Below are 17,855 nucleotides of genomic sequence, written 5' to 3'. Positions count from 1 at the left end.
TAAGCGTACCTCTCATCATCAGTGTCCGCAGCTTCTTTCTCTCGGTCCAACTCCTTCAATTTCCAGATTCTGTTCTTCACACGCTTCACACGATCGTAACTCTTCTTTATGAGCACCTGAACACCAGCAGAACATTAGATGCCACATTTACCCTAGTTTTGTTCTCAAAGACTACGTTTCATTTAAAAAATAGATTTGAAAAGTAAATTTTTGCTTAATGACTATACTTGTATGTGAACTTTGGTTTACAACAATGAAAAAAATTGAGTTAATTCTTAAGTTAATACAAATTTCAACAAATAAAAAACATGGTGAGTGTAAGCCTTTAGTTTTGATTTCTTCACCTACTTTCTAATCCTTTCTTATGCAGGTCATTTTCATTACGTGTATTATTGTTTCTTTGTGTTCATACTAGGGCTGCATGATAACAAAGAAAAAAAAAATTTCTAGCAGTTTTCTGCGAAGTAAAGTACGGTTAAATGCTGCTTCATATGTAAGCCAGAGGGCGTTCTCACAAACAAACTCCAAATAGACGCCGCAGAAGAAGTACCACAACGCATGTAGATCCAGGATATGCCTATGGGGATCTTCTTATCACTGTTTTCCTCTGGTTTTTAGCCCTTCCCCTTGCCACTGTGTTTCAAGGGGCGAAGGGTAGGAGAAGGGGTATAAAATAGAATTGGGATTGGGCCTTAGTGTAAATCACGAATGAAGGTGTACACCTGTGCTTATTCTGTGTGAACATCTAGAGAAATGACGTGTAGTGTCTTACCACATCAGGGACGCGGTCAGGGTTCATCTTATTGAGAAACTCATCATTGATATTGGCGTTGGCGAAATCAAAGCTGAAGTGAGAACACAGAGTGTCAGTTCTCATCACCAGCTGTAGGACATGAATGAAGACGTGTGTGTAAGTGAACTGACCCGAGAACCAGATCTCCGATGTTCAGCAGGTGACCCAGAAATGTTCTGCAGTGATACTGATGACCAGAGTCCATATCTGACGTCTTCTGAACCCAAACCTCAGCTAATGTGTGCTGCAAACACACATACATCAGTATTTACACACATGAAGTCTCTTTGAATGAAATGTTCAATTCTATTGTTCTGGATATTTCCAATATTTGCTATTTTAGATGCACACCAATAACCAGCAACACTTGCATGTGTTTTTCTATACATGTAGATCTTTAATCTCGGTTTTACCCTGTTGGATGTGAGACCGGCGCCTGCCCCCAGTCTCTGGTCTCTGATGATGTCTGTGTCCATGACAATAAACTCCTCTAACTGCCGCGGGTTACACAAACTGTTGAACGGGTGTCGCCAGTAAGTGTTTGCGTCCACCTCCGCAACTGAAATAAAACACATCCAACAATCAATCAGCTCCTCAATAATTCCCACAAGAAGCACTTTAGGATGCTGTTTCCATCGCTCAACACTTTTCAAGGATTTTAAAGACCTCAAAAAAAAGACGCGATTATGGTAGCTTTAAGTTAGTTATTTCTATAAGCTAGTGCACTACCAAACATTGGTACAACATTCAAAACATAATCTCTCAACAATAATTTTTCCTTTGCCAACATTTTATCAACACAAACATTTTGGCATTCGTGGTAGACGATAAAAGCAGCCCAAGAAACCACGACTTTTCATAAACGCTATTTCAAACAGCCCAGTTGGGAACACTCCTCACGTTCACTCCAGTAGTAGCACATTTTGTGTATCATCTTCATTTGGTATGCATGTATGCCTCTCTCTCTCTCTCTCTCAATCCGAGCACACTTTTGTCTAACTGAAGGTGCTGATTTCTCTATGAAAAAGATGAATCTAGATGACATGTTTGAATGGAGAGAGAAGCATAACGTACTGTACAGGTGGGGTGGGGAGTAACTCACTCTGTAAGGTGTTGGGGTCAATCAGGTGAATGGAGCTGGTGACCCGGACACACACACACACCTGACCCATGTTACCCAGACTTTGAGCGAGCCGCGGGGACAGACACACCACGTTATCCTGTGAGACACATGCACAGAAAGATGAGCATCACATGAAAACTCAATCACTGTGTGTCTGTTCTGAATTTCCTACATTCAACAAAACAAAGACATTTATAACGCAATCTTTCCTAATATGGGAGGCCAAAAACTGTTTGGTTATAAAAATTCTTCCACATATCTTTCTCTTCTGGACCCGTGTTTACAGCTAGAGTTCTAAAACATCTTAATTATTCACTTTGTTTCACATTTGTCACCCTGGACCACGAAAGCAGTCGTAAGGGTCATTTTTTTTTAATTTAACAATCTGAAAGGTAAATAATTAAGACAATACTTAAAATCAGAATGTACAAAAAAACATAATATGAAGAAAATACCCTTTAACTCTTTCACTGCTATTGACAAGTTATCTCGTCATTAAAAAAAAAAAGGTTCCCCGCCAAAGACCAGTTATTGCGGCAATTAGTGTTTGTACTGTTGTACAGCAATTGACGCCGTTACACACCTTTGGGAAAAAGTACAGAATCCCAGAACCTAGAACGTATATTTCGTATTGGTTTTGAATGATAGTTCAGCGCATGCATGCATTTGTGGACTGCCCTTAACTTCCGGTAAATATTCAGTAACAATAGAGTGCCTGTAGATTATTTCTGTTAACAATCAAAAGAAACAGATAAACGGCGTTACTTGGTTAACTTGTCTCTCAAATTTTGTGAATTTAGACTGCAATACGAAACTCAACCCCTAGATGTACCCTACGGTTTCTATAAATCTTATAAATATTTAATAAAATAAACATACAACAAAAATCAATATGGCGTTTAGTTAATACAATTATTCTACACTAAAATAAAAATGAACATAAATAAAAGTTAAATTATTAGACAATAGCCAAACCCAGACAGGAAGTTAATCAGTGATTCTCAACTGGGGGTATGAGGACCTCTAGTGGTCAGTGGTGTAACTGCAGGGGTCTGTTGAACCCTTCAAAAATGTACTCATTCGGAGCGGTTTCGTGTCAGATTGGTTGTAAGGAATGCACCAGGTCAGGAGCATGTCAGACTGAGTTGGGCAACCCATAGGTATCGCACACCAGGGTTCAAAGTCCATATATTATATATATATACTGCACATTATATAATGGTTACTTGTTGGGGTGTAACGATACTTCGCATTACGATATTTCGCGATGCAGAAATGTTAAGATGCACATCGGAGAAAGATGGGGATATTTTAAGTTCTATTCGTTCAGCGGTCAAGACTACCTACTCTGCGGGTATTTGCGGTAGAGAGAAGTCTCTGGTCGAAGGGAAGGACAAGACACAATCTATGTGTCCAAGTGGTTTACAAAGAGTCATTTTTCCATTCACAATCGACGTTAAAACACAGCAAACTTGAACATGACTGCATGTGAATCACCCAGAAACCGCTTAAGTGAGCTGCTGCAAAACGTGAAAAAAGTAAGCCAAAAGAAACCGGCTGAACTGAGCCGTACTGTGTATTAAAAGATCCATGAGGATGGTTTGAGATATAATGGGGTCCGGTACTAAAAAAGGTTGAGAACCACTGTTATAGATGAACCGGAAATTCTAGGCTTAACATTGATACCAAACTCGAGTGGGTAATGGGGCGGCAGTGAGAGAAATTTGTAGGTGTGTTTCAGGCCATTTTTGTTTGGGGTTTTGCTGCATCTACTCACAAAAATAAAGTTTTTATATATTTATGGTAGGAAATTTACAAATCATCTTCATTGAACATGATCTTTACTTAATATCCTAATGATTTTGGTCATCGAAGAAAAATCTATCATTTTGACCCATACATTGCATTTTTGCCTATTGCTTCAAATGTATCTGTCTGACCTAAGATTGGTTTTTGTGATCAAGTGTCACATTTAAAAAAAATCTGAACATCACAAATGGAAATAATTGTAAAAAGAAAGCTTGTCATATTTGATCATCTCAACGTCATTTTATCAAGCAGCTTTTTGTCCTGAAGGAGTTCCCATGTGTTCTGTGCTCTGACAGATAAAGTTCTTTCTTTTTAAAACGTTTGACAAGTAGGGTGTATGTGTATCTCCAGTATTGACTAACCCCAAATGTTCTGCAAACTGAAAGAATAATAAAGAATACTCAAGCCAATTCATTATGTTTCAAGTTTATAATAATTGTCCAGTACTGACAATTAGATATGAAACCTGGAGCTCAGAGTAGAAGTGTGTTTACCTTACACACAGGAACAATCTCCACTGAAAATGTGCTTTTGTAGTTGTAGGTATTTGAATGAACATCATGAGATATGAGCCGCTGAGACGCCTTAGACCTTCAGAAACAAACAGTTAAACACTCATATCAACATCATCAAGAGGAACAGAATGTCCTAAAGAAAAAGAAAGAGCGCTGGAGAGAGATGTCCAGAATAAACACTATATCGATAATCATGGATTTAACTCATCAATCATGGTGATTGGCCATACCGGCATACTTCAACAGATTAATATACCTCAAGCACAAGCCAATGAACTCTTTTGTGCAAATAATGTTTTATGTGCCTTAAACAGAACATGCATAAATCCATTTGAGAACTCAATTGTTTATCTTTGGGTAAGTGCAATCTGCCCTCCAGAGCAGAGCTTTGCGGTGTAATATACATCATGCGCTATTGACATGCTGACGAGAAAGACCATGACATGGGTTTCATACCTGCCGGGAACCGTGCACTGCAAGAAATCCACCATCTTCTGAGCGTTCTGCTTGGAGGCGTAGTAAAAATCAATGCCCTCTGAAAACCCAGCAGAGGAAGGTTGATGAGAATTAATGAGCACATCATCACACAGAAACAGAGAGACAGATGATGGGAAACATACCGTTGATCTCCTTGATGCGAACCGTGTTCTGATGGAGCTTGTGCTTCAGGATCAGCTGCTCCAGATAATAAAAGGTTTTCTTGTGGACCGTCTGACAGGACGAAACAGACAGACACAGCATTAATCGCACAACATTAGTCTCATGAATTAGTTTGTTTTTAAGTGCGTTCCATACCTTCTGCCTCACTTGCACAACTGCTTTCCAGAAGTCTTTAGCTTCCACTCGATGACAATCATCACACATCTGAGCCTGAATGACAAACTCCACCACAAACACCTGCTGCAGAATTGCTCCGTTCATCACCTGCACAACATTAGTCAAAATCAGTCCGGTCTCGGCATCTACAGTACACCTCACCCCACACTGTATGACATCTAGCACACCTCCTTCTGGACAGTCAGCTTCATCTTAATTCTTTTGGAGTGTGGTTCCGTCCATAAGAAGCCAGCATCAATAAGCCTGACCTGACCGTAAGAAACAAAACACAACATGAGTTTAGATTCGGCTGAGCTTTTACTCCGTTATCATCACAAGACTGCTGTTCTATGGCATCAACCTTGGCCATTGTGCTTTTCAGCTTCTTCAGACACAGAGCGAGAAGTTCCCGGGACTCCAGAGCACACTGAATCCATGTGCCGGGAGGCTGTAAATATCTACAGAAACACACATGCCAGTCAAACGAAAGCCAAGGTCTCCCCATACAAAAACCCAAATAAGTGTAAACGCGTAAATACCTTTCACACTGTCTGCAGAAATGAACAGAGACCTGCTTGGGAATACCCTCAGAGATGTCCACTTGAGATCTTAAGCAGGACACGCACATGTTGGCTGGGTTTGGTGGGATGGGAACGCCACATGTACAGCAAAGACTAGCAGAGGGGAGAACAATGAGACATTTCAATAAAAAAAAGTCCCGCCACCCAACAATGGATAATAAAGGTGGTTCTCTGGGCCGGCATGAGGCTCTTGCCAACTTCAACTTGAATTTAAACTTTGGAAAGAAAATTCTGGTATAGTCAGTGTCAGGTTTAATGATTGGTCTAAATTTGCTTTCAATTTGCCAGTGATTTCAGAAATATTCGTCTTCCACCATCTGAGTGGGACGACTTGCTTCTTTTTCCATGTCTTTTCTTTAGGTCTTCTTTTTTTATAAGAACAAACTTGCTTAACCATTAAAGTACAATAAACATTGGATGACATTAAAATTAAATAAATGAAAAGATTAAGAAAAAGTCATAGTACAGTTTTACAATCTTGGCAAGTCAAATCTTGATTATTTTCACAATACAAATGGGAATTATTATAGAACATTCGCCGTTAGTAATAAAATATTTTGCAGATAAACTCAAAACATACACTTCACATTTAAGATAGCAATGGGAGAAATAATGTTCCATCACACATGTTAAATCAAAGTCTAATCCAGATTTTGAAACATGGCAGTTTGACAGGTCAGGCCAAAATTCCTTGACAAGGGGACATTTGAATCCGATCAATTGACAGAAACTACAGTTCAAATGAACATGACAAAGATTTTGGATAAAATTTCATTCATGGAGTATGTGTTATGCAAAATTCTTAAACGTTCTTTCATTTTGTTGGATATACAACATTTATAAGGTAATAGCCATGCTCTTTTCAAATTTATATTTTCTATTAGCACAATCCAAAAACACTATTAATGCCACTTCTTTGGAAAGTCTTTTGTGGCACTAGGACAACTTCACAACAACACATTTAATACTCACATGTTCCCTTGGCTGCTTGATGGTGGGGCATGCATGTACTCCATGACTACAACAAGACAGCAAAATCAAACCAATGACTCAAAACAATGTGAATATAAAAGATAAAAATTGACTAAATAGTTTTCCATCTTTAAACTGTACCAAATTGTAAAACATTTATCGCAAAACAATATTTCACATAATAACGTCACAAAAGATAGAGTATTACATAATATAATAATTGCAGTAAGTAAACTTGAATATTGACTATAGTAACATTACAGTAAGTTATGTGTTAGTTTTACTACAGATAACTATTACAGTGTAAAGTAAGCCATTTGGTGGCCCATAAATAACGGCCATAAACCCTAAATATTCTCTGAACTCCCTCTGGAGTGCAATGTTAAGACCATTATCGCAAATGATTACAATAATCATTCAGTATCATGGTAAATACTTCGTATTACAGTCTGACACCATGTGGACGTCACAGTAGATTGAAGTGAGAATAATGCAACAAGTTTAAAACAAGAGTGCGCTGGCGATGATTATTTACCTGGACGATCAAATGTTCTGTTTCTAGAGAATAACTCCGTGGCTACAGCACATGTTTCTCGCCGGTCTGCTGTCGCTGCTCATGACGTCACGACATGCTATCAGGACCCGCCGCGGACCTCCGCTAGCCAACACTCGCCTGACTATAAATGAGGATTTTATTTACTTCGATTAATGACAATAATGATAATATAAAGGATGGCGTTTAGGCGTTAAGGTCCGTCTTGTTAGTTTGATTTTCTATTTGAAACTGAACAAACAGGAACGAGATAGGACAGTGTACCTTCGGATAATTAATATATTCGTTTTCTTTTTCAAAACAGAAAAACGAATAAACCATTATTTTTATCATATTCCACCGTATACGAGACACATTTTCTGTGCAATGTAAAAGTATACAGTTAATAAAATAAAGAATGCACCAATCTGGACGCGCACGCGCAAGTACTCGTGGCAGTGATGTATCTGACATCAGGGGAGGTTACCATAACCCCCGTAAAAAATTACAGTGAAACAGGCGCGTTTTGCACTTTAATGTGTTAAAAAATTGCTCTTTGTTTGCACTGTTCTTAAAATGTTAAGATAAAAGATAAAACACTTATGCATACAACTGTTGTCTTTTATATTTCATGCATGATGCTCTGTTTATATAAATGAGCTGAGTTTAAAAACCTGAACTTTTCATTGCACTTTACATTCTGTGGGAGTCATTCTTTGTTGTAATTTTAGTTTGCACCACTGGAGGGTTCTAATGCTTTAAAGGTGTGCACATGTTAAATACAGCAAGGGCGAGTAAGGTCAAACAAATTTTTGACCGCAGCAAACGCATCACGCGTACAGGCAAGCGCCGTTAGTTGCATTTGGATTTGCAGATGTACAACTTTCTTTACTTTATTTCGTTTATGATTTAGCGCGTCAAAAAGAGACCAACACAGTAGAAACCAGCAAATAGCGCCCCCACATTCTATTACGTAGCAAAAGAACTCCGCCCAAAACACAATAGAAAATGTAGTGGCACCTTTTTGCTTCTAATTCTTCTGTACCACTTTTTGAAGTCAGTCAAATTGTAACCAGTATTTGAAACACGAGCAAACCACGATCTTCTTTTTAAATGTTTACTTCAAAACATAAAATAAAAACTGTTACATAGACATGGTACGCACGGTCAAAAAACTGTGTTGCTTCCACCGTCTCTAACTTCAAACTGCAAACAAAATACGTCCAATCGCTTACGTCATGACATAGTGCGATCTGACTGGAAGCTCAAAATAATTAAATATAATCAGATCTAAACATTACTAAATATGAATTTAAACACAAAAATGTTTCTTACGAATTTTCATGAAATATTTTCTTATTATTTTTACAAAATTATTATTACAAATGAACTAATCCCTATATGGCTCTTACATTACCCGGCCCCTAATTGGTTAGGCAAGAAGACTAAGCAATTATAAACTTAAACACTAAGAGCCAAACAGTTTTTAAATGTCCATAAACTATCAACTCGTTTCTTCTTTCTTCACTCTGCCGACATTGCCTCTTCCAACAGGCAGAGTTTGTTTACAGGCCTTTCCAGAGTGTTGGTCTTGGTCTTTATCTTCACTCTTCGTACTGTTCCATTAAAATCCGGCAACGTTTCAATTACCTTTCCCATGAGCCAGGAATTCCGTGGAGAAGAACTATCCACTAATAACACAACATCTCCTGTCATGAAGTTTCTTCTTGGCTTTAGCCATTTCTGGCGCTCCTGAAGAAGTGGAAGGTATTCACGCGTCCATCTAGTCCAAAATAAATCCACAAGATATTGAACTTGCTTCCATCTCTTTCTTGTGTACATATCATCTTTGCTGAAAATCCCTGGAGGCATGTTGGGTTGAGATTTCAACAGCAATAAATGATTGGGTGTTACAAGGTTCTACGTCATTCACATCGTCTGAAATGGTTGTAAGCGGCCTACCATTGATGATGCTTTCGACCTCACACATTATTGTCAGAAGACAATCATCATTCACTGATTGCTCTTTCAAAAGGGAGGTAAGGATTCTTCGCACAGTCCGAATTTGCCTTTCCCAAACTCCGCCTTGGTGCGAAGCAGCTGGGCTATTGAATATCCACTTTATTCCCTTTGGTTGCAAGGCTTTTTCAATCTTGTCATTATTCAGTCCTTGAATGGCTTCTCTCAACTCTCTTTCAGCAGCCACAAAATTTGTCCCGTTGTCAGAACGCATGATGGTAACTTGACCTCTTCTGCACATAAAGCGTCGAATTGCATTAATGCAGGAGTCTGTGTCGAGGCTGTCTGCAACTTCGAGATGCACCGCTCTGAGAGTGAGACAAGTGAACATCACGCCGTACCTTTTGACTGTACTCCGGCCCCGCTTGACATCAAACGGCCCAAAGAAATCAACACCTGTATTTGTGAAAGGAGGCTTATCTGGCAAGAGCCTATCTTCAGGCAGGTTCGCCATCTTTTGCTCACCGACTTTTCCATTAATCCTGCGGCACACTGTACATTTGTTGATTATCTTTCGAATTGCAGAATTGGCTTGTGGGATCCAGTACCTGCATCTCAGTTGTGACAAGACATAACTGCGTCCGCAGTGTCCTGTTCTTTGGTGTATATCTCTCAAAATCAATGTAGCAACTCTGCTGTGCCTTGAAATGATTGCTGGATGTTTGGCATTCCCTGGCATGGCAGACTTGTTGAGTCTTCCGCCAACCCTTAACGTGCCTTCCTGAAGAATCGGATCCAACTTCAACAGATGACTGCTGCAACTGAGCCGTTTACCTTTCTCTAATACTTTGATTTCTTCTCCAAACTGTTGTCTTTGACTGAATTTGATTATTTCCGATTCTGCAACCACCAGATCATCCAAAGTAAGTGATTTCTTTTCTGTTGCTTTGAATTTCTTCATCTGTTGTTCTAATTTTGATCTTGCCTTTTCAGGGTCTTTTTCAGTTTCCTTGATCTTTCTTGATATTTCCTTTCTTTCCTCTTTCAGTTTCCACAGATTTTCCTTCACCTTTAAAATCCAGGCCACTGATCTTTTTAGTTTATGCCAGTCTGAGTAATAGCTGATCAGTTTGTCGATTGGTTTCACGTTTTCTTCAACTTTGATCATGTTGACTATAGCTCCATTCTTGACTTCCGAATCATTTTGAAGGTTTTCCTTCCTTCGCACAGGCTGTTCTGACCAATCACATTCATTTTTCAGCAAGAACTCCGGCCCATTGATCCAGGTTCCTCCTTGTGTCAAACCTTTAGCTTTCAGGCCCCTACTGGCTTGATCTGCAGGATTTTCTGTTGTTCTGATGTACTTCCATTGCGATGGTTTGGTTGCTTCTCGGATCAACGAGATTCTGTTCGCAACGAAGGTTTTGAAACGAGCAGTTTCACTGTCAATATATCTAAGCACAGTAGTACTGTCTGTCCAAAAAATTGATTGTTGCAATGGAACTTGAAGCTCTTGATGTAACATCTTGTCCATTTTAACAGCGACGACTGCTGCGGTCAACTCGAGTCTGGGAATGGTAACCAGTTTGAGTGGAGCCACTCTTGCCTTCCCCATGAGAAATGCACAATGCTTCTCGGCTTGGCTATTCTCTAACAGCAAATAAGACACAGTGCCGTACGCAGACTCAGAAGCGTCTGAAAAATGATGTAACTGTGCTGCTGTAATACATCCAAAATCTGCAGGCTTCAAACACCTGCTCACATGGAAGGTAGAGAGATGACTGACATCTTCAATCCATCCTTTCCAAATCTCAGCCTGTTTTCCACCAATGGTCTCGTCCCATCCGTATTGTTCTTTACAAAGATCTTTAAGCAGGAGTTTAGCGGGTAAGATGACCGGAGCCAGAAAGCCAAGGGGGTCGTAGATAGAATTCACGACTGATAAAATGCCTCTTCTGGTCATCGGCTTGTCTTGCAGCTTCATACTGTAGGTGAAAGTATCCGTTTCTGTGTCCCACTGTACACCGAGGGTTCTTTCGACTGGCAAAACGTCATGTCTTAGATCGAGGTCTTTCACTTCACTGGCTCTATGCACTTCAGGGATTGTCATTAACACATTCCTGCTATTGCTCATCCACTTTGTTAAAGTGAACCCTCCGCTGGCACACAGGGTGCGGAGATCTTTAGCCAGGGTCACTGCATCTTCTTCTTTAGCTACACTCTTCAAACAGTCATCTACATAGAAGTTGCGCAGAACTGTCTGGACAGCTTCTGGAGATACATCAGCCTTGTGATCTTCAGCAGTTCTTTTTAGTGCATATGAGGCAACACTTGGTGAAGAAGTAGCTCCGAAGAGGTGCACAGTCATTCGGAATTCCTCCATATGTTCGTTCAACTTGCCGTTAGGCCACCAAAGAAAACGGAGTAGGTCTGCATCACGCTCCGGTACCTTGACCTGATACAACATCGACTCGATGTCCGCCATTATAGCTACTGGCTCCTCACGAAATCTTAAAAGCACACCAACTAACGTGTTGGTCAAGTCAGGTCCTTGAAGCAGTTCACTATTCAGAGACCTATCCTGAAACGAAGCTGTGCAGTCGAAGACCACCCGCAACTTTTGTTTCTTCGGGTGATACACTCCGTGATGTGGTATGTAAAACAGCCTGTTGTCGTCACGGTTCAGCTGTTGAACTGGAACTTGGACAGCGTAGCCTTTGTCAATGATGGTTTCCATGAAGCTCTTGTATTCTTCAAAAAATTCAGGATTCTTTTTGAACTTTCTAAGCAAACAGGCTATGCGCTGTTCCGCCACACAACGGTTATTTGGCATTTGGAGCTTCTCATTCCTTAATGGCAGTCCAATGCTGTAATGCCCGTTCTCAAATGTTGTGGTTTTCTGCACAGACTGCAAAAACTGTTTGTCTTCAAAAGACATTTCCTCTCGGTCCTCGTAATTACGCTCTGGAAAATCAGTGTTATATTGTTGGACCAGCAGCTTCTCAATTTCCATCACAGAAATTCTGTTTACTGAAAAAGTAGGCGTTTCATTCATAGCATCATCCAGTTCTTTTCTTACAGGCCCATTCACAACCCAGCCAATGGCAGTCTTCACAGCATAAGGGCCTCCATCCTCAGCATTAATTATACGCCATGGTTCCATTGCTCCTGAACAGTTAGCTCCAATAAGCAGGCCTACATCCGCTTCTATCTCTGGCAAGCATACTTCATTGAGATAAGGCCACTTCTGGATATCTGACCTTTTAGGGATGTTTCCGACGTGAACAGGTATGTTGCTATGAGTAAACACTTTAGGTAGATCAATGAACTTGGTGTCTTTCAGCCCGCACACTTCCAGGTCTGATATGACGAAACTGTTCATGAGCTTCTGTTCTCCAGGTTTGTCTTGACCCATGGTGCTGAGAAGTATTCGTGTTGGTTTCCCTTTAATGTTTAGCTTCCTTTGCAGGTCTTCAGTGCAGAACGTTGCTGTGCTTCCCGGATCCAGAAAGGCGTATGTTTCAACACACTTGTCACTCCTTTTCGATTTTATTTTCACCGGTACTATTGATAGCACACATTCCGCTTCTCCAGCCCCCGTGAGATTACAGGACTCTTGCAGAATAGAAACTTGAGCACAAGATACTTCACTTCCTTTACGACCATCTTTCTTTACAGGCAAGACAGAACCTTCATCTTTTATAATGTGCAGAATGTCTGGATGCTTTAAAGTACACTCTTTACACTCAATTCTTCGTTTGCAGAATTTGCTAAGATGACCCGGAACTAAGCATCCAAAACACAAGCCCTTCAGCTTTAAGAAATCCACACGCTCCTTATGTGGCTGGTGTTTGATTTTGCTGCATGAGGCAAGCGTATGTGATTGCTGGCAGTACAAACATGGCTTCTCAAAGGCACTCACAGTTTTACTTGAATTTGCTGGCTTAACATGTGTTTCTTGAGGCGCTTTGCTTTCAGTGAAAACATTTGTTGCGAAACTGCTTTCACGGACCTCTTTTCTTCCATGTTGCTTTTCTTTTAGGTCATTTTTTCCACTTGAAATTGGGCGGTTGTCTGAGATATTACCAAAGAGGGGATCCATCGCTATTCTAGCTTGGCGGTCTATGTAACTCACCAAATCTGCAAACTTTGCTCGTCTGCCTCTTCGTTCTTTTATGTCATAAGCTTCAGCACGCCAACGTTCTCTTAATTTATATGGTAACTTAGACACCACTGTCCTTAAGTTGGTTGGGTTATCCATCTCCTCTAAGAATTCGATGTCTTCCATAGTATTGCGACATCCAATCAAAAACATTGCATAGGCGCTCAACGCTTTCCCATCATCAGATTTTACTTGAGGCCATTTGAGTGCTTTATCGATGTACGCGCTTGCAATCCTTAATTCATCCCCATAGTGCTTATGAAGTAGTCGCTTCGCCTCGCAGTAGCCTTTCTTTGGGGTCATATGAGCACAGCTGCGAACAAGCTCTTGAGGTTCACCAGCCGTAAATTGTTCCAAGAAGTACAATTTGTCTTGATCATTACTGGTTTTCTGCTCTATAGCATGCTCAAACGCCCTCATGAAGGATTTGCATTGTAGCGCATCACCCTTGAACACAGGAATGTCCTTAATTGGTAGATGAGATAGCTGCTGTTGTTTTACTAGTAGCTCCGTGATTACATTCTGTTTTTGCATAACCGATATTATGTCATCACCTCTGTTAGATTGAGCATTAGACACATTGAAGACTGGTTGCGATTGTTGTTGTATTCGGGAGTGCTGTGTATGTGGTTGAACATGAGTGTTCGTATTAGCTTGCTGTGGAAGCAAAATGCTAGTTCTTTCCTTCACGTGTCCACCTTGTGGCTTTTGCACTGCCGAGTAACTACTTAAACCATCTTCAGATCTTTCATATTCTTTAAGCACCCTTAATTTTGCTTTACTCTCAGCTAAAGCAGTTTCCAGCACTAACTCTTCCTTTTCAGCCTTGATTTTAGCTGCTTCAAACTCAAGCTGTTGCATTTTCTTTAGTGCTGCAGCACGTTCGAGCAGGGCTGCATGTTCTGCTTCCTGTCTAGCTCTTGCTGATGATACTCGTGACACAGCTGAGTGGCGACTGACTTGTGATCCACGTGTGCTGACATGTGTGACATCATTGAACCCCACCTGTGAAACACTGTCATTTGGTTTAACAGTTTCTTGCAGATAATCAACCACATTTTGTTCTTGCAGCACCTTTTCCAGTGGCAGTATGCGTTCATGCTCAGCTGAAATCCAATTTTTTGTGGTCTTCATAAATTGTCTAATTACTGCCATTTTAGGTTCAAACCACATCTCTTGATCAGCTGTTTTTTCGTCTTCAGTCAAAAGATTTTCAACTTCATTGTTAAGACGGTTAAACTCATTTAGTGATGTTGCAAAATCATTTTCCATGATGTTTTTCACCATTTGTAGATTTTGTGCATCGCTCATCATTGATTCTAACTCCTTTTTTTTGCTTGTCAGAGTTCCTATTGTTCTTCTTCTCAATGCAATGTACCTCTGCAATCTCTCGTCTAAAGCCTTCTCTGTCAGCTTATGTGACCTCCCCTTTTTCATTATATCCTCAATACATCTTTGCTCATCTTCCTCAGCCATCTTACAAACAGCAGAGCTAATGCTTTAGTTGAATGCAAACGTTTCAAACACTTTCTTCAAAGGTTATTTTCTTAATAAACCGAGTGCAAAACAACTCCTTAAAGATCGCAATAACTTCACGTTGACTGAATCAGAGCTTGCTTTAAGCATACGTTTTTACAGGGAGAAGTTAATCCGTTTTTTTTTTTTTTTTTTTTTTAAACTCACTCATTATCTTCCTGCGTCTGAATCGCGTCTTTGAAGAAAAGTCCTCACCTCCGCGCGCAGCGTCACCTCTTTTGTTGACTGACAGGCCGACCGTTAGCTGCCGATTGCTGTCGATCCGTCGCGGCTGCGGGTCTCTTGAGCAGACTGGTTCTGTCGCTTTTTTTCGGCGCTAAATTCCAATCCGTTGTTTCCTCATCCAACAACAAAGCTAACAACGTCCTCCTCGGTATCAAGGTAATCCAGCGCTGTTTCGTATTAGCGAGTTTTTTGACTAATGTAGTGGCACCTTTTTGCTTCTAATTCTTCTGTACCACTTTTTGAAGTCAGTCAAATTGTAACCAGTATTTGAAACACGAGCAAACCACGATCTTCTTTTTAAATGTTTACTTCAAAACATAAAATAAAAACTGTTACATAGACATGGTACGCACGGTCAAAAAACTGTGTTGCTTCCACCGTCTCTAACTTCAAACTGCAAACAAAATACGTCCAATCGCTTACGTCATGACATAGTGCGATCTGACTGGAAGCTCAAAATAATTAAATATAATCAGATCTAAACATTACTAAATATGAATTTAAACACAAAAATGTTTCTTACGAATTTTCATGAAATATTTTCTTATTGTTTTTACAAAATTATTATTACAAATGAACTAATCCCTATATGGCTCTTACAGAAAATGTAAGGGTTTCCTTGTAAATACCATTATGACCTTTGGGTTTTTGTACATTAAAACCATAACTAAATTCCCATTATAACTAATAAATCAATTACATTTTCTATTGTGTATTGGGTAGGGTTCTATTGTTTTTTCATTTTAATAAAATGTAGTGGGGGATGTCTAATATTAGACACTACATGTTGATCAAGCAGACTGTATGCTATATTATAAAAACAATTTCTTCACTATTTCCTCTTTTATCATGGGTCACTATGACCGGTTAACCTTTACATACTGAATATGAATGAATGAATAGCTTTTATTGTCATTGCAGGCAAGGCAAACATCAACATTTTATATATATTAGAGCACCTCTAACTAAAAACACAAGGCATAAATAAATATTTGTAATTGAATACGACAAAAATGCCCTCTCTGGCTGGCGCTTCAGGGCACCAAACACCAGGACTTCCTGAAACAGAAGCCGCTTCTTTTCCAGACAATCTCCATCCTAAACAGATATCTGTTTAAGAGCAATATTTCACTTTCACTACTCCCATAGTGTGCACTATAGTGCATTATTATACTCTAATTTTGTTACTACATGTATCAAAGGCTACTTCTACTTTCAACATTATCCATTTGCACAATACATAGAATCTGTTAATTTCTGTTAATTCTACTGTATACAACCCTGTACAATGTCTCTTATATATTATTATTTTCCCCATTTTTCACTATAGTCTTTTTTATATATGCATATTTTAGAAACTTTTAGACTGTAAATCTTATTATATTTGTATTGTCATGGTCTTGAATGTCTGTAGCTTCCAAACCAAAGAAGTGCAAAAAATTGGCAAATCAGCATTTTGACTAATCACTGTAAACTGTAAAATGACCAACAAGGAAAATAGACCAGATAAGGGAAATCTAGAGAGATAGCAGAGTCACATTTGAACATTTATTGTAGATAACTGTTTAGGATATTTATTGTCCTGGGATAGAAACTGTCTCTAAATCTGCTAGTGTGTGTTTTGGCTGATCTGTAACGCCTACCATATGGCAACAGTTCAAACAGACCGTGACCAGAGTGGAAGCAGTCTCTGGTGATTCTTGTGATTCTCATATCCAACAATAAACCTTTATTCTAGACACTCATTTTGCTTATATGTACAATCTCTTATTAGTTTTAACTTTTTATCAAACTCAGCTAAAACTAATAAGAGATTGTACATATAAGCAAAATGAGTGTCTAGAATAAAGGTTTATTCTAGGACCCTGGTGGTCCCTCTTTTTAAGAAGGGGGAGCGGAGGGTGTGCTCCAACTATCGGGGATCACACTTCTCAGTTTTTAACTTTTTATCAAACTCAGCCCTCTCCTTGAACTGCCACCTTACCGTGGTGGAGGGGTTTGAGTACCCGAATGACCCTAGGAGCTATGTTGTCTGGGGCTATATGCCCCTGGTAGGGTCTCCCAAGGCAAACAGGTCCTAGGCGACGGGTCAGACCAAGAGCGGTTCAAAAACCCTTATAATGACGACAAATTCGAGAGATTAGTCCATCTAGAGATAGTCGGGATCACCTCTACGCACAGCTTGGGCTCTGGAACCACACTCCTTGAGGGAGGATGGACTCTTAACCACTCTGGAGTTGCCCAGGGTGAGAGGCGGCGGGCTGGTGTGGGTTTGCTTATAGCCCCCCAGCTCAGCCGCCATGTGTTGGAGTTTACCCTGGTGAACGAGAGGGTCGCTTCCCTGCGCCTTCGGGTCGGGGATAGGTCTCTCACTGTCGTTTGCGCCTATGGGCCAAATGGCAGTGTAGAGTACCCGGCCTTCTTGGAGACTCTGGGAGGGGTGCTGGAAAGCGCCCCGACTGGGGACTCCATCGTTCTGCTGGGGGACTTCAACGCCCACGTGTGCAACGACAGTGACATCTGGAGGGGCGTGATTGGGAGGAACGGCCCCCCTGATCTGAACCCGAGTGGTGTTCTGTTATTGGACTTCTGTGCTAGTTACAGTTTGGCCATAACGAACACCATGTTCAAGCATAAGGGTGTCCATCAGTGCACATGGCACCAGGACACCCTTGGCCGGAGGTCGATGATCGACTTTGTGGTTGTTTCATCTGACCTACGGCCGTATGTCTTGGACACTCGGGTGAAGAGAGGAGCGGAGCTGTCAACCGATCACCACCTGGTGGTGAGTTGGATCCGATGGCGGGGGAGGAAGCTGGATAGACTCGGCAG

At 40.4% G+C, this 17,855-nt stretch overlaps 2 protein-coding genes across 4 annotated transcripts in view; both read right to left on the bottom strand.

The window, feature by feature from the left end:
* Positions 1 to 17,855, bottom strand: part of nmd3 (NMD3 ribosome export adaptor) — a 52,578-nt gene that overhangs the window by 11,372 nt on the left and 23,351 nt on the right. For 2 of the 3 annotated variants that reach the window (XM_056756190.1, XM_056756189.1), the window contains exons 1-14: positions 7,145 to 7,281; positions 6,610 to 6,655; positions 5,596 to 5,730; positions 5,418 to 5,514; positions 5,245 to 5,325; positions 5,036 to 5,164; positions 4,861 to 4,951; positions 4,697 to 4,775; positions 4,220 to 4,316; positions 1,896 to 2,013; positions 1,207 to 1,352; positions 925 to 1,037; positions 773 to 845; positions 10 to 116 (exon numbers count right to left, since the gene is read on the bottom strand). In XM_056756190.1, coding sequence (XP_056612168.1) covers positions 10 to 116; positions 773 to 845; positions 925 to 1,037; positions 1,207 to 1,352; positions 1,896 to 2,013; positions 4,220 to 4,316; positions 4,697 to 4,775; positions 4,861 to 4,951; positions 5,036 to 5,164; positions 5,245 to 5,325; positions 5,418 to 5,514; positions 5,596 to 5,730; positions 6,610 to 6,653 — 1,310 coding nt within the window. In that variant the 5' untranslated portion in view covers positions 6,654 to 6,655; positions 7,145 to 7,281. Of the gene's footprint in view, positions 1 to 9; positions 117 to 772; positions 846 to 924; positions 1,038 to 1,206; positions 1,353 to 1,895; positions 2,014 to 4,219; positions 4,317 to 4,696; positions 4,776 to 4,860; positions 4,952 to 5,035; positions 5,165 to 5,244; positions 5,326 to 5,417; positions 5,515 to 5,595; positions 5,731 to 6,609; positions 6,656 to 7,144; positions 7,282 to 17,855 lie in introns of those variants that run through there. The other variant, XM_056756191.1, reaches the window with a different exon arrangement.
* LOC130428292 (uncharacterized) lies at positions 7,752 to 14,903 on the bottom strand. The gene has a single exon (XM_056756187.1). It carries the CDS (start codon positions 14,736 to 14,738, stop codon positions 8,985 to 8,987), a length of 5,754 nt encoding a protein of 1,917 aa, XP_056612165.1. The 5' UTR covers positions 14,739 to 14,903; the 3' UTR covers positions 7,752 to 8,984.

Source organism: Triplophysa dalaica, chromosome 9 (assembly GCF_015846415.1).
Source record: "Triplophysa dalaica isolate WHDGS20190420 chromosome 9, ASM1584641v1, whole genome shotgun sequence".
In the NCBI taxonomy this organism is placed as follows: Eukaryota; Metazoa; Chordata; class Actinopteri; order Cypriniformes; family Nemacheilidae; genus Triplophysa; species Triplophysa dalaica.
The sequence above is the reverse complement of the archived record's forward strand: the minus strand, read 5'-3'. Positions and strand labels throughout refer to the sequence as shown.

Coding starts and splice junctions, on each gene's coding strand:
- LOC130428292 (XM_056756187.1), bottom strand. CDS start 14,738: ATGGCTGAGGAAGATGAGCAAAGATGTATTGAGGATATAATGAAAAAG.